The sequence below is a fragment of the Carica papaya genome, chromosome 5, assembly GCF_054855325.1.
Source record: "Carica papaya isolate Zhongbai chromosome 5, ASM5485532v1, whole genome shotgun sequence".
Taxonomy (NCBI): Eukaryota; Viridiplantae; Streptophyta; class Magnoliopsida; order Brassicales; family Caricaceae; genus Carica; species Carica papaya.
The window spans coordinates 4,672,326-4,698,702 of NC_142313.1; the positions used below are offsets into that span (position 1 = coordinate 4,672,326).

General features: G+C 36.2%; 5 protein-coding genes and 1 non-coding gene across 10 annotated transcripts; 5 read left to right on the top strand and 1 right to left on the bottom strand.

The window, feature by feature from the left end:
• Window positions 1–199: 199 nt before the first annotated feature.
• On the top strand, window positions 200–7,457 carry GCP1 (glycoprotease 1). Of its 4 annotated transcripts, none has more exons than XM_022048648.2 (13): window positions 200–958; window positions 1,092–1,136; window positions 2,628–2,702; window positions 3,060–3,156; window positions 3,757–3,847; window positions 3,970–4,019; window positions 4,810–5,000; window positions 5,100–5,185; window positions 5,574–5,649; window positions 5,802–5,885; window positions 5,988–6,102; window positions 6,538–6,626; window positions 7,058–7,457. In XM_022048648.2, the coding sequence occupies exons 1-13, from the start codon at window positions 650–652 to the stop codon at window positions 7,190–7,192; spliced, it is 1,443 nt and encodes a 480-aa protein (XP_021904340.2). In that variant the 5' UTR covers window positions 200–649; the 3' UTR covers window positions 7,193–7,457. The 4 variants fall into 4 exon arrangements, with proteins under 4 accessions (XP_021904340.2, XP_088077266.1, XP_088077267.1 ...); XM_088221140.1 differs by having other exon boundaries at window positions 862–958; window positions 2,430–2,702; XM_088221141.1 differs by having other exon boundaries at window positions 864–958; window positions 2,632–2,702.
• Window positions 7,458–7,836: 379 nt separating this feature from the next.
• RAD51C (RAS associated with diabetes protein 51C) lies at window positions 7,837–12,117 on the top strand. 2 transcript variants are annotated; one of them, XM_022048657.2, is made up of 9 exons: window positions 7,837–7,996; window positions 8,583–8,681; window positions 8,853–8,975; window positions 9,097–9,130; window positions 9,205–9,275; window positions 9,372–9,598; window positions 10,593–10,724; window positions 11,043–11,109; window positions 11,223–12,117. In XM_022048657.2, exons 1-9 carry the CDS (start codon window positions 7,885–7,887, stop codon window positions 11,396–11,398), a joined length of 1,041 nt encoding a protein of 346 aa, XP_021904349.1. In that variant the 5' UTR covers window positions 7,837–7,884; the 3' UTR covers window positions 11,399–12,117. The 2 variants fall into 2 exon arrangements, with proteins under 2 accessions (XP_021904349.1, XP_021904348.1); XM_022048656.2 differs by having other exon boundaries at window positions 7,839–7,996; window positions 8,580–8,681.
• A 1,225-nt stretch (window positions 12,118–13,342) lies between these two features.
• On the top strand, window positions 13,343–17,076 carry LOC110819438 (Transketolase). Its single transcript, XM_022048621.2, has 7 exons — window positions 13,343–13,997; window positions 14,404–14,494; window positions 14,585–14,690; window positions 14,790–15,072; window positions 15,267–15,415; window positions 15,494–15,647; window positions 15,861–17,076. Exons 1-7 carry the CDS (start codon window positions 13,494–13,496, stop codon window positions 16,818–16,820), a joined length of 2,247 nt encoding a protein of 748 aa, XP_021904313.1. The 5' UTR covers window positions 13,343–13,493; the 3' UTR covers window positions 16,821–17,076.
• A 1,582-nt stretch (window positions 17,077–18,658) lies between these two features.
• Window positions 18,659–18,743, top strand: TRNAM-CAU (transfer RNA methionine (anticodon CAU)). The gene is given in 2 exon segments: window positions 18,659–18,696; window positions 18,708–18,743. It is a non-coding gene; the product is annotated as a tRNA-Met (tRNA).
• A 398-nt stretch (window positions 18,744–19,141) lies between these two features.
• Window positions 19,142–20,190, bottom strand: LOC110819495 (uncharacterized). Its single transcript, XM_022048717.2, has one exon. The coding sequence runs from the start codon at window positions 20,044–20,046 to the stop codon at window positions 19,351–19,353; it is 696 nt and encodes a 231-aa protein (XP_021904409.2). The 5' UTR covers window positions 20,047–20,190; the 3' UTR covers window positions 19,142–19,350.
• Window positions 20,191–20,930: 740 nt separating this feature from the next.
• LOC110819504 (RNA 3'-terminal phosphate cyclase/enolpyruvate transferase, alpha/beta) lies at window positions 20,931–24,863 on the top strand. The gene is made up of 8 exons (XM_022048728.2): window positions 20,931–21,427; window positions 21,883–22,124; window positions 22,252–22,405; window positions 22,885–23,099; window positions 23,185–23,302; window positions 23,605–23,815; window positions 24,364–24,425; window positions 24,509–24,863. The coding sequence occupies exons 1-8, from the start codon at window positions 21,074–21,076 to the stop codon at window positions 24,725–24,727; spliced, it is 1,575 nt and encodes a 524-aa protein (XP_021904420.2). The 5' UTR covers window positions 20,931–21,073; the 3' UTR covers window positions 24,728–24,863.
• Window positions 24,864–26,377: the final 1,514 nt, after the last annotated feature.

Here is a 26,377-nt window from a genome sequence, read left to right on the forward strand (position 1 = left end):
ATTTATTACATCTCCATAGAATTGAAAAAAGTATACTGACTATAAAACGGTGTCGTATGATGAAAGTTTTCAATTATTGTCCAAATTAATTTAATTTTAAATAAAAATTACGTGGTTAATTTGATACACGTGGGTGATGACATGGCAAAAAGGTTGAGACATGTCATAATTTTTAAAATTAATTAATTTCTCAAAGTACTCTCTCTTCTCCTCTGCAACCACTGAGAGCCACCGAAGCGCCATCTTCTCACTGCTCTGCAGCCTTTCTGCAAAATCCCTCAATTGTCTCTTTCTCTAGCAGCTTCCCGACTACTCGTAATTTATAAAGCCACAGCCTTGTTCCTACATCTGCAAGTACAATTTTCTTCTGCCATCTGTTTTCAAACCCCCGTACTACATTACGCTGCCTTCTCTCGGTTTCTTCCTCACCGAACACCTTTTTAACTCTTGCCGTAGGCCATTGCTAGCCACAGAAATTTCAAGAAATCTTTGTGATTTACGTGTTGAAGGTGTGGGTTCTGTGGTTGCTAGCAAGGTGTTTGATTAAAGGTCCGTGAGAATTCGCATACGCAGCTACGTCTCCCGTCGAACGTCAAAGTCAAAACTCCATTGATTCTCTCTCTGTGTACGGCTCAACAGTCTCCATGAAATGGTGTCTTCACTGCTAACACTTCCTTCTACGATTTCCGTCGTCAGTCTTCACTCACAACGTTCGCTTTCCTACGCATTTAAAGGTCTCAAAGTACTAAAACGCCATAGGCATCAACTAATAATACCTATCTGGTCACCTTTCTCGTCTTATTCTTCTTATTTCCCGTCATTCCGTTCTCTGTTCGCCCATTTTTCAACTTCAAGGCAGTCCATTTTCCCCCAATCATACAATAAGATTACGGTTCGAAATGAAGATTTGGTTGTTCTTGGCATCGAAACGAGCTGCGATGATACTGCGGCTGCTGTTGTAAGCTCTTCATTTCGCTTTATCTTGGTATCATTGTAGTGTAAATATTTATGAAGATTCCTAATGGGTACTGGTTTTTTCTTTCTTGTTTTTTTATATCCCTCTTTGTTTTGGTGTTGGCTCCTGGTTTTAGGTGAGAGGGAATGGGGAAATTCTCAGCCAAGTCGTGTCTTCGCAGGTGAATAAACTCAAAATATTTCTTTAAGCTGATATACATCGATGTTCTGCTTATAATTCCTACTTGGTTGTGTCAATTAAGGAAATTGGACAGTGGTCTTCCATAAAGTCAAGATTTTTGAAAAAGAAAAAGAAATTGAGATTCTCAATAAAGAATTCCTTCATTCCATTTGCTGGGATTAGGTTTCTTTCATAATAGAAGAGTGGCTAAACCAAAGTTAACATGAGATGGTAAATTAAGATGGTTCCGCTGCGCCTGATGGTCATTTTGGCAGCCGCAACGGGAATGATTAATTAGATCGTTTAGCATATGTCAGGACGAGCATGAGGAGGTTTAGGGCCTATTTTGAAAATAAGGTTATTTTTCAAGGAAATTTCTGGGAGAAGTTCTCCCATGCATAAAATGTTTTAAGTCGGCGGTTCTGTTTTTATGTTTTCTTGGAAAGTATAGGCTTCATTTAATGCATGAAAACACTCTTAGAAATTTCATTTTATGTTCATATATGATTAGAATATTGAATTGTTGAAAATGAAAATAATGTTTAAAAAATGATCATGAAAATATGGCATGAGTTTGAAAAGAACTAAAAATTGTTTTTAGTATTATAAATAAATGTTCTTACTTATACTTGAACACTGCAGAAACAAATATTACTATCTTTTTATTTATAAAAATTAGAGAAAATTTTCATGTATAAAATGGAGCCAAGATTTTCCAAATTAGAAAGGGTTGGAAAACATATTTTCCATGTTTTATATTTGAAATGAAACATTTCCGAAATAGAGAACCTTGTCTCTACTTATGGAAAATAAGCTCAAGCAAGCACATTATTCTTTCTTCCATTTCTTTTTTTTTTTTTTTTGACAATACTCTTTCTTTTTTTGACAATACTCTTTACTGAATTATCTGGATGATTTTCTTTAGAAGAAACAAATTTGGAAAATGGAAGTGGAGAACAGGAGATCGAAGCATACATGAGTTTGCAGCCAATTGTTCCATTAAAAAAAAATTTGTAATTGGATATTATGGTCTATGATTAACCCTTGGTATTTGTTGGCAAATGAGTTGTGCAAGTTTACTGGGTAATATGATATGTTGGAGTGAATTACACTTGTACAAGAGGAGACTTTTATATTATTTACTCAACTCAACTTTACTGTACCTTTTTTTTTTATGATTTTGTTGTTCATTGTGGGATCCCATTGTTAAAAGAATTGAGTTAAATCGAATTTGAAGGATGATGATGATAACATTCTTGCTGTCATAATAAAGCTGCTAAACATAAATTTGCAGCATCCTCTTTGCTGCAAACCATATTCAAACCAGGAATACTTGTGAGCAGCAGAACTTTACTTCCCCCTCTCCCCCTCCCCTCCCCGGCCCCAACCTCTCTTTCTGTTATCAAGAAACAAGTTGCATTGTATTGGGAAGTGAGAATATTCGGGTGTGATTAGTGCTTCCATTAGTTAATTCTTCTATCACTATGTTAAGGAAGACCTGCTTAATCGATATGGAGGAGTTGCACCAAAAATGGCTGAAGAAGCACACTCTCAAGTCATTGATAAGGTATTTACAAATTACACCCTTTATACTTGTGCTTTATGCAGCTTTATCTTATTATGTTTTTATTGGTTTACATCTCTTCTTTTATCTTCATAGTCTCTATAAGTTCATATTTTAGTGTGCATGATACCAGAATTTTATAGTATGCAACATATGCCATTCCCTTGGTGTCTAACAACAGTAAAGTTCATTGTTCTTGTTCATACCTGAATTTTTAGAATATGCTACGATGCCATTCACTTTATATCTAACAACACTAAAGTTTGTTGTCCTTGTTCATCTCACATCTCAAGCGTAGTTCAGTTTAGTTCTCTGCATTTAGCATTGACATTGATCAAGATCTGTGGTAATTAACTGCAGGTTGTACAAGAAGCACTTGATGAAGCCAAATTAAATGAGAAAGAGCTATCTGCAATTGCTGTTACCATTGGCCCTGGTTTGAGTCTTTGCCTTCGCGGTAATTCAGAACTACTTTTACCTTCTAAGTTCATTTTCTTCCCATTACAGCCAACTCATTTTCTGACCAAACTGAAGAAGGTATCAGCTTTCTCACATTTTTTACAACCCTGTTTGGAACATTCTTTAGTTGGAACTTTGTGGAGGAACTTAAGTTAATGTAACTGGCATATTTTATGCGAGTTGGCTTCTCATTGCTGCCCTAACTGAAGATATCTGTATGGGACCGAAATTTCTTTGAAGCGCCCTTGTTTTCCACAATTAACAAGCCCTAAATCTTTTTATTCTCTTCCTTATAAGTTCTTAATTGGTCCAATTAATCACTCTTGTAAAACTGCCTATGGCGTCTGGCAGCCCATCATGGCTGCATTTACCACGTAAGATACCTTATTTACTTCCAGGTTGCAAGAAGCATTTTTTGAAATGGAAATTAGCCATCCTATGGAATAAAGCACTTTCCTATCTCTGTATAGCTGAATCTATATGAAATTTTGCCTTCAAAAGGTCTCTTGCATTATGAGATTATCAGCCTGTATTATAGTGAGATATTAGTTATAAGTGCAAATACTTTATGCTATTTCTTCTTGCAATTGTAATGCAGTTGGTGTGCAGAAGGCTCGAAAAATTGCTGGAAGCTTTAATCTGCCAGTTGTTGGTGTGCATCACATGGAGGCTCATGCTCTGGTAGTCAGGTATAACAGTATCAGTGGTTAGAATGATATTGAACGCACTTCCAAAAACATGTTATTTTTAAGTAAAGAAAAAGATTGTACTGCAAATGGCTGGCCTGCTCTAACATAACTTTATTTTCAAGGTTAATGAAACCAGAATTGCAATTTCCTTTCGTGGCCCTACTTATATCAGGTATGTCTATCTGCTTCTTAGTTTTTTTTTCTTGGTCTACCAAAGGGGTCTGTGCCAGATGATTGGAAGTTTTTTATTTTTTACAAAACTGTCATATAACAGGTACATTATTGGGCCTATATGCAACAAGATTGTGCATTATTGTTCAGGACCACTTACTCTGAACTGGATGAACAATTTAGGTTGATAGGTTCACGTCTTCTAAAATTACATCAGAACCAATCGTTTATAACTTGGAATATGATGGTATGGCCAAAACATGTTCTCCTGCACTCTTTTGAAGAACATGCATCTAAATCAAATTGAGGCATTCGTATATGTTGAATATAATATAAAATAACAAACTTTGTCATTTTTAATCAAATTAAACTTTTGGAATAATTAGTCAGCATTTATCGTAGCATTATTATTGTTGGATTGAAACCTTGGGATTGCTTCCCCCTATCATTGTCACTCACATTTTATTTGCCTACAATTTGATCTTCAAAATCTTATCTTGTCTTGCACTTCCATTGCTTGCTACTGGGCCATTGAGCCTTTTTGGGGTTGAGTGCATGTATGTTGCTCGGAATTCCCCTTGTTAGAAGATAATAGAGAACAATTAACTTAGTTTTTTCCTATTGACTTAATTTTTATGAAGATAATAGAGAACAATTAACTGAGCGTTTTTCTATTGACTTAATTTTTAGGACAATTGATCACCGAAGTTTATTATTTTACTGTACTATCTCATTTGGTTTTGCTTGTGAGAGGTTATGAAAATTTCTGGCTGCCCTGATCTATATCTCAGGAGGGCACAATCTACTTGTTCTTGCTCATGATCTTGGCCAGTATACACAACTTGGGACCACGATAGATGATGCAATAGGTGAGGCATTTGACAAAACAGCAAAGTGGCTGGGTCTAGATATGAGAAGAAGTGGTGGGCCAGCTGTTGAAGAGCTTGCTAGAGAGGGTGATGCAGAATCCATCAAGTTTTCTGTGAGTCTTTCATTAGATTGTGTAATTTTTCATTGGGTTCATCTTTGTTCTCACATTCTATTGTACCATCCCAAGTTTTGATCTTTCTTTGTTTTCTAGATTCCGATGAAACAGCATAAAGATTGCAACTTCTCATATGCTGGCCTGAAGACTCAAGTGAGGCTGGCTATTGAATCGAAAAATATGTATGTAGAATAAATCAATATCTGGAATCTGATTCCGTGTATTTTGAATGCCTATTTCCATTTGTTTGTTTAGCAATATTCTGGTTTCATTCTTCCTTTTGAATATGAGTGATATCTGGTAGAAATGGATGTGATAATTAGCAATCTTTGTTTACGAATTGGATTGCCTTGGAAAATGAGTCTCGTAAGTTTCTATTACAACCTGCAGCTTTATTCAAGAATTGCCACTCCTCTCACTGATTTGAGGAATATTTAACAATTTATAGTGAATACCAGAATAAATCCATAGACATACTTGTAGCTTTTATCAAGCTGTTCTATCCATTGACATACTTGTAGTTTTTATCAAGCTGTTTTATCCATTGACACCTGTAATAATTCCATGCAGCAATGCTCAAATTCCCATTTCTTCTGCAAGTAGCGAGGAAAGAAGATCTCGAGCTGATATTGCTGCTGCTTTCCAGGTTTGATTCTTTGTTCTATTTTGTTTATTTGTGAGGAATTTTAGTTCTTTGTTTAGTAGAAGGAAAATGGTAAAATTGTTTTTTTGCTTTACTTACACTAAGGTAGAATTCTCTTTAATTGTAATTTTGACATGCTTTGTCCTGTCATGCAGCAAGTTGCAGTATTACATCTTGAGGAAAGGTGTGAACGAGCAATTGAATGGGCTTTGAAGATTGAGCCTTCCATAAATCATTTGGTCAAGCCAACTACTATTTTTATCATTTTTATCTTAACTCGTATGTTGATTTTCCCTTATCAAGAGCAGCTTATCACATCCTTAATATTTTGTATCTTACAGGTGGTCTCAGGAGGTGTTGCATCAAATCAATATGTTAGGACTCGACTAAATCAGGTTGTGAAGAGGAAAAGCCTACAACTTGTATGCCCTCCTCCCAGCCTTTGTACTGATAATGGTAAGTTAAGAGCTCCTTGGCTTGGATTAGATGGCAAGTGATGTAATTTTGTTGCCAAGCTGGGGAGTTAAGTGTAGCAGATAATTTCTATCACATAGGAGGAGATTTCTTCTGCTGCCTAAGACATATCTGGAAGGAAATTACCAAATTATGGATTAATAACTTGTTAAAAGCTAGAGAGTGTTCCTAAACATGATGTGAATAGGTGTAAGCTTCAGAAGTTGCACACACGAGCTTGAAGGAGATTATACATGTAAATTAAGATCCTCATGAACTCTCATGAATAGTTAATTACATATAATTTTCTCAGGCATGTGTATCTCAGGGGTCAGTATGCTCCATAACGTGCTTTAAATATAAAGTTTGATTCCCATGGTTTACAGAGCCTTGTCTAAGGCCTAGCCAAAAAAAAAATGATTTACTAAATTTATGCAGGTGTAATGGTGGCTTGGACTGGCATTGAACACTTCCGCATGGGAAGATATGATCCTCCACCACCCCCCGAGGACCCTGAAGATTTTGTGGTATGTTTAGATATGTTTGTTGTTCTTTGTGCTGGTTGCATTCATGTTTGGTGTCATCTTTGTCAAGCATCATATGAGCTTGGTTGTAAAATATATAGGCATTTTAGAGTTTTAAGGCTTTAAGCTGTCAATTGGAAATATGAGGACCAGATTGTGTTGAAAGCTATTTTGTGTTTTATTTTCTAAAATCATATATTTCTTTTAGTGGACTGTAAATGAAAATAAGCATTGTAAATAATGCTTAAAGTTCTAAATTATCAGCCCAGGTGATTAACTCCTACAAGTTTCTTCCATAGCCAACCAATAAATCCTCTCTTTTATTCTGTGAAACAGTGTAGCGGAAAGTTAATGTACTTGGACATGATTAAAGTAACTTCATTCCATCATCTTATCTTATGGGTTAATAGATGCATCTTTTCTTTTTGATCTAGTATGATTTGCGTCCGAGGTGGCCACTTGGCGAGGAATATGCTGAAGGAAGAAGTTCAGCACGCTCCCTAAGGAAGGCCCGTATCCACCCATCACTTACATCTCTCATCCAAGCTTCTCTGCGACAAAAAACATAGCGATTACATATGTTTAACACAATAAATTTTCTTGTCTTGAGCCAAGCTTCTTGCGATAGACACAAAACAGTTTGCTAGGAAAGCTGAGAGGTGCAAAGTCTCAGGTGCAGTTCTGAGAGCCTTTGTCGATAGAAAGGAAGTTGCTAGTCAAGATAGAATCATCGACGCCTTGACATTCCCTTGATGGGAACTGCTGTTGTATTCTGATATCACTGTTCATTTGTTAAGTCATATAGCACAGTAATAAACGGTTTATTTTAAGTTACTGTGACTTATATATTTTTTTTTACTATTTAATTTTATTATTTAAAGAAATTTCAGCTTAAAAAATATTTAAATAAGAGTAATTTGGTAATTATTTACCTCTTTATTACCATCCATCTTGGGTGAATTAATGATTGCATGTTCTTTTAGTATTCCTGCCAGAATCATTTCAATTTTGCAAGTATAAATTCTAAGATAAAAATTATATTGTTGTATTAAACGAATGGCTTGGGCCAGCCCGATTATTGTTGGGTCACCCAGCCTGTTCCGACTCAAGCTTAGCCTGTTGGGCCGAACGGGTTGGGCCTGGTCCACTGGTGCTATGCCCAGAACGTGTATTTGACCCGAACCGTTGAAATTTCTGCAGCCTATAAAACAGTTTCAATGAGCGAGTTTAGGCGCCAAATAGCTGTGCTTGTGTGCAGGAGATGGATGTGTGGAGGCTGCCAATTTCAGCATCTCAGAGAGGGAAGCTAATATCGGCGGGATATACTTCTCTCTCCTCTCTTACTTCCGTCACTTCCTCTCAACTTGCTCGAGGTGATGGATTTTGCTCTCTTCTTTACTTTGCTTCACTCCTCTCCTCACTTCACTGTAATTTGATTGGATTCCATACGATAATACTCGTTAATTTGATAATGGTTTCCTGCTTCTGAATACATAAACGTACAATGTGTTTGTTTCTGCTAGCTGTCCTGAGGTCTAAACTGTTCTCCTTGGCTCTAGTTATTTGGAAATGATATATTCTCTAAAATTCGACCGGATGAATACCGAAACCCTAATCGTCGAGTTCTTTTGTTTTGCGGCAGAGGCGCAATGTAGTTAAGTTGTCTTGAATTTGCTTTTGTAGGATAATTTAATAGCATCGAAGTGGTGGTTAATAATTTGCCGGTTTCTTTGTCTAAGTGTAGATAGTTTTTTTGACACCCGGTATCCCATTCATGTAATTTTATGAAATCATCCGCTTCGTTGGATGACATTTGATTTACAATAACATTAAATCTTATTGCGTGGCATCAGTGTCAGCTTCATCGCTGAAATTTTGAGGTTTCAATGCACTTGTGGTGATCTAGTAACCTTTGTCTCTTTTCTGAGAGGATATAATAACATTTTTTCACTTCAGCAGAAGCGAAAATTTCAGAGAATGAAGCAGTAAATATTCTGAAGATTGCATCGCAGGGTTCTGGCTCTGACTTGTCTCGTGGAAATTGTTCTGTTATAAATGGTATTTATACATATATATGTATATATATAGACATACACGTAGACATAATTTTTCCAGTTTTGGGACCCAGGCTTTGAAACCTGTTACATGCTTATATGTGGAAATCTTCTTCTATTTGATGTTTTTTTTGGCCTGTACAAAGAAGAATGTTCATGTTTTCATTTTATGCAGGGGCACAGAATGCCTGGGACATGCTTCATGAGGAGGAATTATTAGCACGCATCAGCACATCCTGCTCAGATCTAGATAATGTATTGGGGGGTGGAATAAATTGTAGAGAAGTTACTGAAATTGGTCAGATTATTTCCCCCTTTTTTCCCCACTGGATTGACTTATTAAGTAGATATATACAGTTCATTTAGCAAATCTTGGTGTTGTTTCTTTTTTTTCCTCCCTTTTTTGGTTGGTAAGACAGGTGGTGTACCGGGCATTGGTAAAACACAGCTGGGGTATGAATTGTTATTCTTCTAGTTCTACTCACATTGCTTTTTTCCTACACTAATTTATGTATTTGGAATTACAGGATTCAACTTGCAGTCAATGTTCAAATCCCACATAATTTTGGTGGTCTTGGGGGAAAGGCAATATATATAGGTTAATTCAAAATATTCTTTCTGGGTTCCGTGCACTCTTCTATTTACTGATTTAACTTTGGGCTTTAAGTCTTTGAGATAACTGTGTGATACCTAGACACGGAGGGTAGCTTTATGGTGGAACGTGCTATACAAATTGCTGAAGCCTCCATTGAGGACATGTCAGAATATAATGAATTTTTACATAAGGATCTTCGAGCAGGCCAAGTTAAAATAAAACCGAAGGATCTCCTGGAGAACATATTTTATTTCCGTGTCTGCACTTACACTGAGCAAATTGCCCTGATAAATCACCTTGACAAGTTCGTGTCAGAGCACAAAGATGTGGGTATAATTATAGAATATGTGCCTACTAACATCTAAAATGTTCTTATTCTTTTTCTCCAATCTTTTTATGTTGATGAGATGCTCAACTCTCAATTTTTTCACCTGGAAATTGTGGTAGGCAAACACAGTCCCAAATTTTAACTGAAGTATTTCCATTCAGGAAGTCCCTTTTTGTGCCTGGATCTGTTTCTTTATGTGCATTCATGCATGTTTATTCCTAACCTCAAAGCAAATGAACTTTTCATTAGTGTACATACATCCTTACACCTGGTATCTTTTACACCTTGTCTCATATTGAATACGTCTCTTTTTATATGAACCTGAATGTGATATTTGCATATTCTGTAATGCTGATTTTTTTTTTCCTGTAATGCTATTTCTCTACGTGCATTCATGTCATGTTTATTCCTGGCCTTAAAGCAAATGAACTTTTCATTAGCGTACATACATCTTTACACCTGGTATCCTTTACACCTTGTCTCATATTGAACACATCTCTTTTTATATGAACTCGAATGTGATGTTTGCGTATTCTGTAATGCTGATTTTTTTTTTTCCTGTAATGCTGTTTCTCTACGTGCATTCATGTCATGTTTATTCCTGACCTTAAAGCAAATGAACTTTTCATTAGTGTACATGCATCCTTACACCTGGTATCCTTTACACCTTGTCTCGTATTAAACACGTATCTTTTTATATGAACCCAAATGTGGTGTTTTTGCATATTCTTTAATGCTGATTTTCTTTTTTTTTTTCCCTGTAATGCTGTTTCTTTATGTCATTCATGCATGTTTATTCCTGACCTTAAAGCAAATGAACTATTCATTAGCGTACTTACATCCTTACACCTGGTATCCTTTACATCTTGTCTCGTATTGAACACATCTCTTTTTGTATGAACTCAAGTGTGGCGTTTGCATATTCTGTGATGCTGATTTTTTCCCTGTAGTAAAAGCAATCAGAAATAGACTGATTGTTCAGAATTTCACAGGTTAAAGTCATTATTGTTGACAGTATTACTTTCCATTTCCGTCAAGACTTTGATGATTTGGCTCTTAGAACTCGAGTGCTTAGTGGAATGGCTTTAAAGTTGATGAAGCTTGCAAAAAAATTTAATTTGGCGGTAAGAGTTTAGTTAATTTTAAACTTTTAACTTGCAACAAACTTCATTTTAAGGGTTCCAAATTAGATGTCTGTTTAATCTATGGACGTAATTCTTTTAGTTGATCTTTCTATTTTTTATTTCATCCTCTTCGAAACAAAGGAAATTCACCCACAAATTTAGAAAACTAGTTCTCAGATAGATGAAGCAAATTCTTGGGATAGAGTTGTTTACTACACATTTTTAGCTTAGTCAGTCATGCAGTAATTTGGAATTCTTAATGTTACCGTACAACATTTTGGTTAAGAATTTACTAATCTGTTTTGCTTCTTTTTGCAGGTTGTTTTATTGAATCAGGTAACCACCAAGTATACAGAAGGTTCCTTCCAGCTAACTCTTGCATTGGGTAAATTTAGTTTTAACCCGATATCTTTCTTCCAGTTTTGTTATGTGGTTCTGTTGGCCCTATTGCCATTACCCTGATTAGATGTCATTGTACACTTCCCTTGCCACAATCAGGTGATAGCTGGTCTCATTCTTGCACCAACCGGATTATTTTGTACTGGAATGGGAACGAACGCCATGCTTATGTTGATAAGTCACCTTCCCTTCGATCAGCATCGGCCCCGTATTCTGTTACTGGTAGGGGGATCAGGAATTGTGTCTCAAACTGTAAACGAGTCAGAATGATGTAAGCTTTGGAATATGTCTTTGATGATTCTGCGCCAACCAAGTGACCCTACATATTGAAGTATCGTCATCTCTGTTCTTAGCTTCAGAATAATGATAAGTTTGCTAAAGTTGATACAGTCTGGAAATGGGAAATGATCAGTTACATGATACATTCACCACCCTTGGTGTCAATAGAGAAGCCATAACATAACCAGTTGCTTGACTGGAGTCTTTCCAGAGTTCAGCTCTAGCCTATATGAGTTTTTTTCTTTAATTTTGGTGTTAATGGGTTTAGACTTTTTGCTGCATTACTCTACTTTCTGTACAAGTCCTAGTTTAATTTTTTCATATTAATTTTAACATGCATAATTTGTCGAAGCTCAAAGGATAACCTGAGGCTCAAAACCACGAAACGGGAGTCCTGTAAAGTGGACGACGGCATCATGCCACTGGACTGCGCCAACCAAGGTATGGGCCTATGTGAGTGTTATTCTATTTTCCTTGGACCTGATTTTTGGGCTGATATATCCTCTATCTGCTGCCTAAGCATTGGATCCCACGTCTGAGTTTTGGCTCTATAGTTAAGTTGCATTGGATCTTATGCCAGTTTTGTTGTGATGTCAGAACGTCTAATGTAGTCCTGAAACGTTTTCAGGTCAAACATATTGAATGTGAACCTATAAATTAATTAGTTTAGTTGCATTATTGGAGGAAGGAAATATGAAGTAATGATTTGATTTGACCAGACTCTAAACAAACTAAAATTGCAAAAAATAATTTGATAGACTGATCTGTAATTATAGATTATTCAGCTCATGGATATGAACGTGTTCAAAGGTTCTCATTGAATTTTATTTTATGATATTTTACTCTTACAATTCTTGGACACTAGAACCTTAAAGTTTCAAACTTTACATGCTCATATAGCAATAAATTATGGACAAAAAAAAAATAATAGTTCATAGTTTTGTTTTAGAGAATAGGTGTTGTGGCGTCTGAAATGTTTTTCGTTAAAAGATTCTCAAAATTGAAGGCTGAAAAGACTTAAAACCTTTATTTTAATTTGGTAGCCAACTTGTTAATACGTTTGACTAAATTGTCGAGTTGAAGCAATCTGGAATTTTACATCTCCCCCAAACCTACCGCCATGACGAGCACTGATGTCATGTGCTGTGCGGTTATATAAGCTTGGCTTATATAATGCTACCACCAAAATAATCATAAAAAATATAACGTCAATCAACAGATTTTTGACGCTATATATATTTTTAAAAAATACGACCTTAAGAAGAATTACGTCAACCAAGAATATTGGAATAATTAATAATCTGTTAAAATGAATTTTTTAAAACAAATTACATAGCAAGGGGTGATTAGGTTTTGTATTTGTTACGAATGTACGCACAAATTAATTTTTAAATTTTTGGAAAAAACGGAATAATTAATTATGCTAATTAAGCCAAACCGGACCACCGGAAGGAATTGAGAACATCCATAATTTTTTTCTTATTAATTCTGTCTTGTTTATGAAGTCAAGTTTTATTATTTAATCCATAACTATAAAGTTAAACATGTGTTTAATCATCCATTTTTTAAAAATTATGAATAAATTCTTGAATGGTACAATTAGAAATATATAATTCTTACATTTCTTTTTTTTTTCTTTAAAAAAAATTGCTTTTATTTTATTTTAAGTTGGTTTGAGGGGAAAAATAAAAAGGAAAGTAATAATGGAAAATTTATATGTAAAGAAAAGGATAACGTGGATAAAAAAAAAAAAAGTAATAATAATGGGGGAGGTTTTGGTAAAATAGAATGAATCAAAAATGAAAGGCAGAGGGCTATCTTCAAATGCTACCCACAGTCAACGGTTGCGATCTCTTCTCTCTCAATCTAACCGTCATTTCGCATTGGCTGTCCCTTTGCGGAGACGAGAAGATCAATAGAGAGCGAGTTGTTGGCTTTCTTCCTCAAAATAAAACCAAACAAATCCGGACTCGCTTCCCACAATACCAAAGTTACAGGGAGGGTCGATTTCTCCAACCACCAACCCCCCTCTTCTCCTCTCTTCTTCTCCTTCTCTCTTTAATCTAAACAACAACAACAACAACAACAACAATGGCTTCCACTTCATCTGTAACCCTGTCCCAGGCCCTCCTCGTCCGAGGTCTATCGCACCACTGCACCACTCAGTCCACGGACTACCGAGTCTCCCTCTCCACGCTTTCTGTCCCGTCCTTTTCGGGTCTTAAATCCTCACCTTCTTCCTCCTCACGTGCCAACACCTCCCGTCGCCGCCTCCCCACGCGCCACAACACCCACAACTTGGTACGCGCAGCTGCAGTAGAGACCATTGACACCTCCACTGAGGCTTCCCTGGTGGAGAAATCGATCAACACGATTAGGTTTTTGGCTGTTGATGCTGTCGAGAAGGCGAAGTCGGGTCACCCCGGCCTGCCTATGGGCTGTGCTCCAATGGGTCATATCTTGTACGATGAAGTCATGAAGTACAACCCCAAGAATCCTTATTGGTTCAATCGCGACAGGTTCGTTTTGTCCGCTGGTCACGGATGTATGTTGCAGTATGCTCTGCTTCATCTTGCTGGCTATGATAGCGTTAAGGTGCGTTTCGCTTCCAGTTTCTGTTTGCCTCTGGGTTTGTTGTATTGGGAGCTTTGCTTTGGATCCGTGGGTTCTTGTTTGAATAGTTTTGAAAGTCGGATCTGGTTTGTTTGGAATTTGAGAAATGGCGAGAATTGTTTAGCGACGACCATGTCGTGAAGAACACATATACCATTTTGTTTGTCTGCTTAATTTGTTTTGATCTTTTTTCAGCCTTGAACTCATAACCTTTGAGATTGGTAGATTTATTTTCCGAGAATTCGCCATCCCACCTATTAAACATTTCCTGGATATGAAAAAATTATTCTTTTTCCTTTTCAAGTTTTATCATTTCAGATTGATCTAGTTGCATGTAATTGGAATTTGAATTATTTTCTGAAAATTTATGGTTTGGATAATTAATTAGGAAGAAGACTTGAAGGAATTCCGACAGTGGGGTAGCAGGACTCCTGGACACCCTGAGAACTTTGAGACTCCTGGTGTTGAAGTTACAACTGGTTGCTACTCTGTCTTTAGTTATCTACTGGAATTGTAGTGTATAAGTGATAAATCTCTATTATTTATACGTAGCTCCTCTTTTTATGTAGGTCCTCTTGGGCAAGGTGTTGCAAATGCTGTTGGTTTGGCACTTGCAGAGAAGCATTTGGCTGCCAGATTTAACAAACCTGACAGTGAAATTGTTGATCATTATACGTAATTACTGATATCCTTGCACCCCTAGCTTTAGCTTTTTCTCTATTGGAATATTGAATATAAAATGTATTTCCTTTTTTATTATGTTTTGTCCATCAGATACGTTATCCTGGGAGATGGTTGTCAAATGGAGGGAATTGCAAATGAAGCTTGTTCCTTGGCTGGGCATTGGGGACTTGGGAAGCTTATTGCTTTTTATGATGACAACCATATTTCTATTGATGGTGACACTGAGATTGCTTTTACCGAGAGTGTGGACAAGCGGTTTGAGGGTCTTGGTTGGCATGTTATCTGGGTTAAGAATGGAAACACGGGTTATGATGATATACGTGCTGCCATTAAGGAAGCAAAGGCTGTCAAAGACAAACCTACATTGATCAAGGTTAGCTACTTTCTCTCCCTATGTGTAGATCATATTTAATTGTCAGAGATAATTTCCCGGGAAAAATAGATTCATGAAACTTCTATGTTAGCATTGTGTACTTAAACATTTTTTGGGCTTTAAGTATCTTTTGATACTTTACCATGGCAAAAATGCTGGGATTTCAGTTTTACTGATTTTTCTCAAATTTGCAGGTGACAACAACTATTGGTTATGGGTCGCCAAACAAGGCAAACACATACAGCGTCCACGGGAGTGCACTTGGTGAAAAGGAAGTTGATGCTACTAGGAATAACCTTGGATGGCCCTATGAGCCTTTCCATGTGCCTGAAGATGTTAAAAAGTATGTAATACTAGGTTTTTAATCTAGTTTTTTACTATTATGGCTGATTTGATATACAATTCACTTGGCATTTTGCAGGCATTGGAGTCGGCACGTGCCTGGGGGTGCTTCTTTTGAAGCTGAATGGAATGCCAAGTTTGCTGAGTACGAGAAGAAATACAAGGAGGAAGCTGCAGAACTGAAGTCTATCATCAAGGGTGAATTACCTGCTGGCTGGGAGAAAGCACTTCCAGTAAGAAGTTTTCTATGCTGTCATTGCTTCTTATTCCTGATTTTATTTCAGAAGTTTCATGCTTTCTTTTTAACAGCAAAGATTACCATTTTCCTAGGTCTTATGTTGTTAGCTTCACCTAACAATATATCAGAAAAGGTTTAGTAATTCAATGCGTTATTAGTGCCCACGGAAAGAACTGTCTTTTAATGCCTTCTGTTTTCAATTTCTCAGACATACACTCCAGAGAGCCCAGCTGATGCCACCAGAAATCTATCTCAACAATGTCTTAATGCCCTTGCAAAGGTTCTCCCAGGTCTTCTTGGTGGCAGTGCTGATCTTGCTTCATCCAACATGACATTGTTGAAAATGTTTGGGGACTTCCAAAAGGACACACCCGAAGAGCGTAATGTTAGATTCGGTGTTAGGGAGCATGGTATGGGAGCCATTTGCAATGGAATTGCTCTTCACAGCCCTGGGCTGATTCCATACTGTGCTACTTTCTTTGTGTTCACTGACTACATGAGAGCTGCCATGAGGATTTCTGCCTTGTGTGAAGCTGGTGTTATCTATGTTATGACCCACGATTCCATTGGTCTTGGAGAGGATGGACCAACCCACCAGCCAATTGAACACTTGGCAAGCTTCCGTGCCATGCCTAACATCTTGATGCTCCGTCCAGCTGATGGAAATGAAACAGCTGGTGCATACAAAGTTGCTGTCGAGAACAGGAAGAGACCTTCTATCCTCGCTCTGTCCCGGCAAAAGTTGGCTCAACTTCCTGGAACATCTATCGAGGGAGTTGAGAAAGGTGGCTACATTATTTCTGACAATTCTTCAGGTAACAAACCTGATGTAATTTTGATTGGAACTGGTTCTGAATTGGAAATTGCTGCTCAGGCTGCTGAGGTACTCCGAAAGGAAGGAAAGGCTGTTAGAGTTGTATCCTTTGTTTCTTGGGAGCTCTTTGATGAGCAATCAGATGCCTACAAGGAAAGTGTTTTGCCAGCTGCTGTTTCAGCTAGGGTTAGCATTGAAGCTGGGTCAACATTCGGTTGGGAGAAGGTTGTCGGAAGCAAAGGAAAGGCCATCGGCATTGACCGGTTTGGAGCTAGTGCACCAGCAGGCAAAATATACAAAGAGTTTGGGATTACAGCAGAGGCTGTTGTTGCAGCAGCTAAAGAAATTTCCTAGGCTTTTCATGATACACGCTGATTTGGGTTTAGGGCGGAGATTACAAATCGAGAGGCCAATCGCAAGAGATCTGTATTGCACCATTGTCTCATTTGTTTCAATAAAAAGCAAGATAAGATTAATTTTCTTTTGCTTCTTATAATTCTTAAGCAGAGTGGCAAAGATTGGGAGAAAGAGAATTAGGCTTTTTATGGATGTTAATGCATATGTAAACAACTCTTTTTGCCTATCCGAGTTTTGTACTGTTTGTGGTTTACTTCCATGGAGTCTGACATTCTTCACCGCTGTCTTTATTTGAAGTTAGTATAGATACTGCTGGAAAATGCTATGTAGTTGTGATGATATTTGTATGATCTGGTAATGTTGGTAATTTATAGTCAAGATGTCAATTACCTTAAAAACTATTTCATGTCTATAAATAGTTGGTTAAAATCATTGTAATTAGCTGATAGTAGATAGGTAGATTCGGAAGAATCGAAGATGGATTGCCGAATGTTTGTTTTGTCAACCACAAAATTTAGTAGCAAATTATGAATGGGAATAGATGGGTGGTTGGAAAGGGGTTTTGAAAAGTGAAAAGGATTAGATATTGGTTTGAAGCCAATCAAGAAAGGAAGGCTTAGAAATGTTTTGAGGGTCCAGTTTTATGGGTGTAAAGTGGGAAATTCTGAGATATTGACAAGCAGATGAGCAGAGCATGTGGTTGTTGAAGCCTCTGTTCTTAACCCACCTATCCATATTGTCTTCTATCTCCCCAGGAAAAGTGTCCTTGATAGCATGGGCCAGAAGGGTTAGTAAATCCGAGGCTCATCTCATATGCATATACATATATGTATACATATGCAGATACGAACAAACATATATATATATATACATACGCTCAAGGTTTGTTTTCTCTCTGAAATTAGTCCCTCATCCTAGTATCTTTAAATGCAGTTGAAGTTTTCTGGGACCCGTCTCTACAACCTCGATTTCTTTCATGATTTAAGCATATTTAATAAGAAAATCATGCTGATTCCTAGCATATTCTTGTGTGATTGATATGGTGGTGAGAAGCTTTTCAAATTTAACAACTTTCTGTAAAATAAGAACTCTAACCAAATAGTAACTTCAGCTTAGCAAAACCCTAATCGCAGTGTTAGTGTTGGTATCTGAAAATTTAGCATTGACTATACACTGACCAAATAAATTCTCTTAGCTTCTCGAAAAGCAAAAGGATAAAGAAATAATTTGATTTACCGTTCTTTAAATTTCTTCCTCCCTCCCTCCCTCCCTCCCTCCCTCCAAGCCATGCCTCATTTCCTCTAAACAAATAAAAGAACACCTTATCCTAACAAGGTATGGAATTATTTACTGTGATTTTATTAGACAAAATTATTATAATTAGGTGCTATTGATTGTTAGTATAATGGATGAATTAGTTATCTTGCTCTACTGACTTAGATATTAATTACCAGATATTTATATTTAAATAAATTCTCGAATGATAATGATATGTTTAAACAATTTGGATACTTAAATTATTAATTTATTTAGTAAATATTTATTATTTAAACAATTATAATAACCTCATTATTAAAATACGAGATGATTATAGTAATTTTTTAAATAATTGCTAGCAATTTTAACACTCATATTTAGTAAGGTATAAATTGTTCAATAATTTGTAAGATAAAAAGTTTTGTATTTAATGTTAATAAACATATTACCAAATTTCAGGTAGGTTTTATAATTGACTTAATTTAAAATTAGGAGTTATAATTTATTTTTTACTTTTGGGTATTTTAATTACCCCCGGTCTACTTTATTATTTGCTATTCATGAGTCCTCCAACAAATGGGGTGGTGGCGCAGTTGGCTAGCGCGTAGGTCTCATAGCTAGAGAGTGATCCTGAGGTCGAGAGTTCGAGCCTCTCTCACCCCATTAAGTGCCCTTTTTTTTTTATCCTTTTCCAATTCTTTCTCCCCTGCAGAGCCACTTCTATTATTTTACATCACCTTTGCATTTTTTCCCTAAAGAGGAACCTTCTTCTTCATTTACTTGTTATCTTATTAATTTATATTTCAGGTGAAAAATCCATAATTCTCTTTTTGTATATGAGATGACACAACCATAATTAGTTTTTGGATTCGTACAAGCCAAACACTTGAGCTCCCTACTTGTACCGCACACCCTTAACCAAGAAACAGGATCCCCGTCTTCTGCTTCGGGCAAGTCTGGTTTCCATTTACAATCAAGAATTTCAATTGTAGCTCTGAATTTCATCAAAGATTTTGACAGTGGCTGGCATAATAACAGTAGAACTGCTGTGGGAGAAAATATGGTAATAATGTGTCTCAAAATAAACTTAAAACCTCCTTGGATCAAACATAGTTGTTCCCATGATCTTCTGTTGTTATGCATGAAGCAATTAAGTTTCTGTTGTTATGCGTTTGATTCTTAAACGCCGTAGATTTACAGAGAAAACCATTTATTCAAAGCTTAAGTTTCATAACTAACACCTAAGAATCAGAAAAGAGAAACTTGGTGTCTAATCATCTTCCTCTTCATCCTCCTGCATATTCCTCAAAGCATCAAGAATTTGGCTCTCCAGTTTCCTCACTCGGGCAAGCAACCGATTACAGAAGCTCAAATAACCCTTATCCCTCTCCTTCTCCCATTTCTCCACATTCACTTCCATAATCCTCAATATATCAATCAACTCATCCACCACCTTCGAATACTCCGTTACGCGAATCGGGTCTTTCTCTATCACCCCTTCCAGCTCTCTTCTCGCAAATTCCAACCACTTGCTCGAACGACGAATCCGTGCTTTCAACAACTCATAGTCGTCTGATCCATCCGCATCGATCAATCGGACGATCGTGCCTTGCTCTACCTTGTAGTAGTATAGGGCTTCGATTTTGTTGGGTTTCTGCTTCAATTGCAACTCCTTGACGGCGCCTTCTTCTTCTTGCTCCACTTGTTTATCGATAGAAGCGGTGATAATGGGGGGATTTTGATTGAGCCGCCCGAAGAACAATGCTGATGCAGCTATGGCTATGGTGGGGATGACAAAGGTGGGATTGGAGATTGGGGGAGGCGGGTTGGAGGGTGGTGAGGATTTGATAGAAGGCGAATAGGGCATCGTGTAGGAGAATAAAGATTGTGGATTTGGGGGAAGGTGGTTTTGGAGGGAGAAATGGTGGGGTAGATTATGGTGGTAAGCTCTACCAAGGCATTCCATGACGTTGGATTTTCAGTTTGAGTAGGAGGAAGAAGATGAAGGTAATGAAGGTTTTGCAAGAACCCTAAAATAAAACCCTTCAAAATTGGGATGTGAATTTTCAGTTGATCGAGTTTCTGTAACTTGCAACTTTCTATTGTTGTTTTCAAAAGTCAAACCTGCTGAGCATATTCCAATCCAGCCAAACAAAAATAATAGAATAAATTATTAAATGAGAACTTTAATATTTATTATAATTTAATTTTAAATATTTTGTTATAATTCATAGTTAATATAAATTAAAATAGATAAACTAGAAAGATCATAACCTTCGTATTATTGATTTCTTACCAACCAAGAACTACATGTCTCCACTTACATACACCCTTTTCCCTCAAAAATGAAAATCTAAACCAAACCCACCTACCCAATTTTCCCTTTAATATTTAGTCTGCAAAATTTGCTTATACCCACAATTTTATCAAGCAAAATGGATTTTGTGTGGGACAAATTAAAGTAATTCTCTCTCTCTTTTTTTTTTTTTTTGGTTTAAAATAATAGGAAAGTGAAAAAAGAAAAAGGAACTATAGTTTTCAAAGGGCATTTTGAAGACAAAAAAAGAATAGGAAACCAGAATTTACTGACTAAGATTATGTCTGGGTAGGTGAGAGAGACATTAAACCAGACCCTGCAATGCAAAATGCTTAACGTGCGCAATTGCCCATCTCCTCAAATGCCACCAACCCCCAATTTGGCTTTTCAATTGTCCCAAAAATTACAATTAAATCCAACGTACAACTACACGCAGCACAATGTACAACAGTTCCACAGCGCTTCAACTTTTGGGATATAAATACTGAACTCGCCCAACTGGTTCTGGTAGGCTTGGAGTTTGGTGGGTGGGTGGGTGAGTCGCTACACCCCGTCAATCAACTCGAAACAGAAACAATATTCAACCACAACAACAACAAGAAGAAGAACACATCTTACCAAACCTCTCAAAATAATAATTTTATTCGCCGTAGTTTGAGTGAGAGGAGCAACAAGAATGGCGCAAGTTAGCAAATTCTGTAATGGGGCTCAAAGCGCCCATGTTTTCCCTCGTCTATCAACACCAAATGAACGCAAATCTATCTGTTCTGTTTCTTCGATTTCACAGGTAAAAAGGTATTCAACTTCATGGGGTTTAAAGCAGAAATCGAAAAGGCCGAGTAGTTGTAATGTCGGCGGTGCTGCCAGGATTAGTCCGGTCAGGGTAATGGCTTCGGTTGCGACCGCGGAGAAGCCTTCGAGAGCATCGGAGATCGTGCTGCAACCCATCAGAGAAATCTCTGGTACGGTTAAGTTGCCGGGTTCCAAGTCCCTGTCCAATCGGATTCTTCTTCTTGCTGCTCTATCTGAGGTATTTGTGTGATTTTCGCTTGTTGGTATCTTATGATTCTTTAATCTATTCTCTTGTATTGGGTTTTTTTGGGTGTTTTGATAATGTAGCTGAATGAGAGATTATACAGTTTTGCTTTTTTAAATGGTGGGTTTTCTATTTGGTTTTTGATTTGTTGCGAGATTAACTTGATCTTTCTGAAAAGTTTGAAATTTTAATTTCGTTGTCTGTGGCTAGCACTTAGTTTCTTGCGTATGTAAGTTTAGCTGGTAATTCAGATTAAGAATAAAAATTCCTTTTTTTTTTCTTTTTTGGTTATAGGTCATACTTGTCATCTTTTGTTTTGGATTATATAAGGAACAACAAAGAAGAATAGAAAAGAGTTATACTAGGGGTAGACTTATGATCTGGTCTAAAACTTAAAATTTATGTTCTTCTGCAATTGTGTTTATTGTTCTTTGCCTTTCTCTGTTTAGGGAACAACTGTGGTTGACAATTTGTTGAACAGCGATGATGTGCATCACATGCTTGTTGCATTAAGGACGTTAGGGCTCCATTTGGTAGAAGACGGTGCAATTAAACAGGCAACTGTGGAAGGTTGTGGTGGTCTATTTCCTGTAGGTAAGGAAGGGAAGGAAATTGAACTTTTCCTTGGAAATGCCGGAACAGCAATGCGCCCATTGACAGCAGCTCTCACTGCTGCAGGGGGTAATGCAAGGTTTGTCCTATATTGCTTTTATTCCTGACTCTGGAAAGGAATGATTCTATTCTCAATTGATACGCACGTATCTTGCATCTCCTGTTTCTTGTTATTTTACATTTTTGTACCATCTGATTAATTTCAGCTACATACTTGATGGCGTGCCCCGAATGAGGGAGAGACCAATAGGTGACTTGGTTGTTGGTCTTAAGCAGCTTGGTGCTGGTGTTGATTGTGTCCATGGCACAAATTGTCCCCCTGTTCGCGTGATTGGAAAAGGTGGACTTCCCGGGGGAAAGGTAAGATTGATAGTTTTCCTGGATGTAATTTTTTTCTTTGATGGTTGTATCAGATGTGTATGAATATCCAAGTGGTAAGTCCTCTCAATTTTTCAGAACTTATCATGTTAATATATCCAGCCATAAGCCACGTAAATGACTAGGATAAGTGAGCTTTTGTTTCATATTTACCTAAAAAAAAAGAACCCTATTTTCCAGTTATTTTACAGTTATGCACAGCTGCACCGATATCCCATCTAAGCCTACATAATAATTGAGGATTTTTTAGCCACTGGAATTTCTTTGTAGCAAAAGCTTCAAATCTTCTTGAAGTTTACAATTGTCTTCATTGTTGGATAACTAAGGTGCCATTTAGTTGTATGTGTTTCACAAACAGAAATTATAAGAAGTCTGTATATATAGATCATAAAGGAGGATTGTGGTTCATGATTGCTAGATTCCTTTTTCTTGAATCACTTTTATCATGTTTCCACTTGCAGGTGAAACTTTCTGGATCAATTAGTAGTCAATACTTGACTGCTTTGCTCATGGCAGCTCCTCTAGCCCTTGGGGATGTGGAAATTGAGATAATTGATAAATTGATATCTGTTCCATATGTTGAAATGACTATAAAGTTGATGGAACGATTTGGAGTCACTGTAGAGCATAATGATAGCTGGGATCGATTCTTGATCCATGGAGGTCAAAAGTACAAGTAGGTTTCTTTTATATGTTTTTATACCACTTTGTGGATTCTGGTTACGTAATTGGTATGAAGACAATAATGAGATAAATCTCAGGTCCCCTGGTAAGGCGTATGTCGAAGGCGATGCCTCGAGTGCTAGCTACTTCCTAGCTGGAGCTGCAGTTACTGGTGGGACTGTCACCGTTGAAGGTTGTGGGACAAATAGTTTACAGGTATTTCATTAATCTCACAAATGTATCTTCTTCTGAATTTGCAATTCAATATTTAAATTCATAACTAATTTATTTATTATTATTATTTTAGATAAAATTCATAACTAATTTATAATTGCTCTAGGATGCCTACGTGTTTCTATGACATTTAAAATTGACTTTCGAATGTGTGTATTCGTTTAGAGGGAAAGTGATTTCTAGATTTTACCTTTTACGTATATGGGAAGGTTCTGATTTATTATCTGTCTTATGAATGCATGAAAGGGAACTCACATTTTCACTTGCTTTTTCTTTTGATTAAGGGAGATGTAAAATTCGCCACAGTACTTGAGAAAATGGGTGCTAAAGTTACCTGGACAGAAAACAGTGTTACTGTCACCGGACCATCAAGGGAAGCTTATGGAAGGAAGCACTTAAAGGCTATTGATGTTAACATGAACAAAATGCCAGATGTTGCTATGACTCTTGCAGTAGTTGCACTATTTGCTGATGGTCCCACTGCTATAAGAGATGGTATAGTTCAATCTTTGTTTTGATTGAGTGTTTTTCATATTTTGTTGTATAGAACAGTAGGTAGGAAGATTGGAGCACCCACTGCCACATGAGGAATGAAACTACAATTAGGGTTTTCATTGTGAATGGGAGCATAGTCATTCCGCATGGGATGCGTTAGCTCTTCTCTGACGTAAAGTGGCACTTAATTCAACTTGGTATGAGGAATCTTGGGTCTTGTTGCACTGTTTTTGTCTAAAACTGATAATTCCTATGGAACAAACAGCGCAAGGGTGTATTTGTTCTCCGACAATCTGACCTTTTTGTTTGCGAGAAACCCAATATTAAATATTGAATTCTTTTCAGAAAAAAGCCAGGGACCCCCTTTTTCTGGTTGAGAAGTCTTTTAACTTTTGAAGCTGAATTTTCATGCTCATCTTGTTAAAATTATGTCATTTTCCTACTCGGTCTTTACATGTGTGATTAATAAAGGTAGACAGATATACTCATGATTGATCCTTCTTCATAAATGACTACAAACTAATTTCTTGTTTCTTGCTATTATCCAGTGGCAAGTTGGAGAGTGAAAGAGACAGAAAGGATGATTGCAATTTGCACAGAACTGAGGAAGGTAAACTCCATTGGCTATACTCATTACTTGATAGCCATCTATTTTGTTTGCTTACATTTTGCCTTGTGCTTCGACTTTTCCAGCTAGGAGCAACAGTCAAAGAAGGACCAGATTACTGTGTGATCACTCCGCCAGAGAAGCTCAACGTGGCAGCAATTGACACATATGATGATCACCGAATGGCCATGGCTTTCTCTCTCGCTGCCTGTGCTGATGTTCCGGTCACCATCAAGGATCCCGGTTGCACTCGGAAAACTTTCCCCGACTACTTTGAAGTCCTTGAGAGAGTGACAAAGCATTGAATCAATATGGGAACTGAGCTTGCTTAGTTCCACAGCAGAAAAAAGTAAAAATGTAGGTTATCTTGTACTTGTTTGGCCTTGTGGCTTGTATGGATGGTGATTATTTTATCTTTGCCAAAGTTGGGTGTTTTATCAATTGGTTTTTTAGTAAGTGTTATATCATTTGGGTAAATTTTGATTGCTATCCCATGAATGGAATAGAGAACCCAATTGGGCTTCAATTAAATTTTTTTTTTTTTTTTTTTTATAAAATATAGAAAATATATTTAATGAATATTTTATCTAAATAATGAGAATTATTTTGTATTTTCATATTTTTATTAATAAATTGATTAAATATTAATTGTATAATTACACATTCTGTTGCGAGTTATTGTAATTGGAAATGCACGTCACATGGTGCTGAGTTATTTATTTATTTTTTTTTTATCGTTTTTCTTTTAAAATTAAATTATCACATGGGAGAGAGCTTTGTATCTATTGGTGTATTTATTATTATTACTATTTTTCTTTTATCTGAAAATTCAATTTTCAATCCAAAAATTAATTCTAAAAATTAAAAATAATTAAATTTAATATGGGTAAGTGTCTCAATAAATAAAAAGTTGTTGTGAAGGTGGAAATGAGAAATTTTATGGGGTCTCAAAATTTGTAATTTCTTCAAGATCACTCTTCTTTAATATGAAATTTCAAATGAAGTAATATATATATATATATATATATATATATGTGTGTGTACATATTCTAGGTTCTTTGAAAATTAATTCTAGTTTTATGCACCCCACATCACACAACGATGGTTACCCTAATCTATAGATTTCCTTTGGGATAATGTGTATAGTTATAAATTTTTATATGATATATAGATATAAAATTATTAATCAAGTTAGATAAAAGCGATATAAATTTTGTTTTAATAAGTTAAATGTTGGTCAAATAATTATTATGTGATCTACATAAAATAATAAGAATGTATATTTTTTTAAAATGCAAAACAAAATTAATCTATTTATGAACATGAAATTGATGAGTTACTCCTTAATAATCACCATCTTCTATAACTTGATCAACATGTGTGTGTATATATATATATATATATACTGCAGATACGTACATATATATATATATAGAATATATTATGTTTGTACATAGCATCAAATCTCACACACACCAATACCAACTTGTTGAGGTTTGATCTGGAGCCAGATATGCAAATTTTTAAATATTCAGAATAATTATTAACACGTGGGAAATGTGCTTATTAATGCAAGTTATTTAATTAAATTGGATGCGTTTAAAAATATGGATTATTTTATCAAATAAATTTTAGAAAACTGTATGTATATATATGTGTATATATATATATATCGATATACAAAATGGTAAATTTATTTTCTTTGTTTTTATCCTTTTGTAATTTTGAGTTATTCCATTAATAAAATCTTATTTATTTTAATGTGTTTTTTTTTTTTTTTCAAAAAATTCATTTGATAGAAAAATAATAATAATAATAAATTTCTTTATCCCATCATAATCTCAAGTAATTGAAAGGAGTCGTACATTTGTACTTGTAGAGTCAAAATTAAGCCTAAATGCTATAATAATAATAATCTGATTATAGAAAATTTAGGTTTAATTTATCCCTAATCA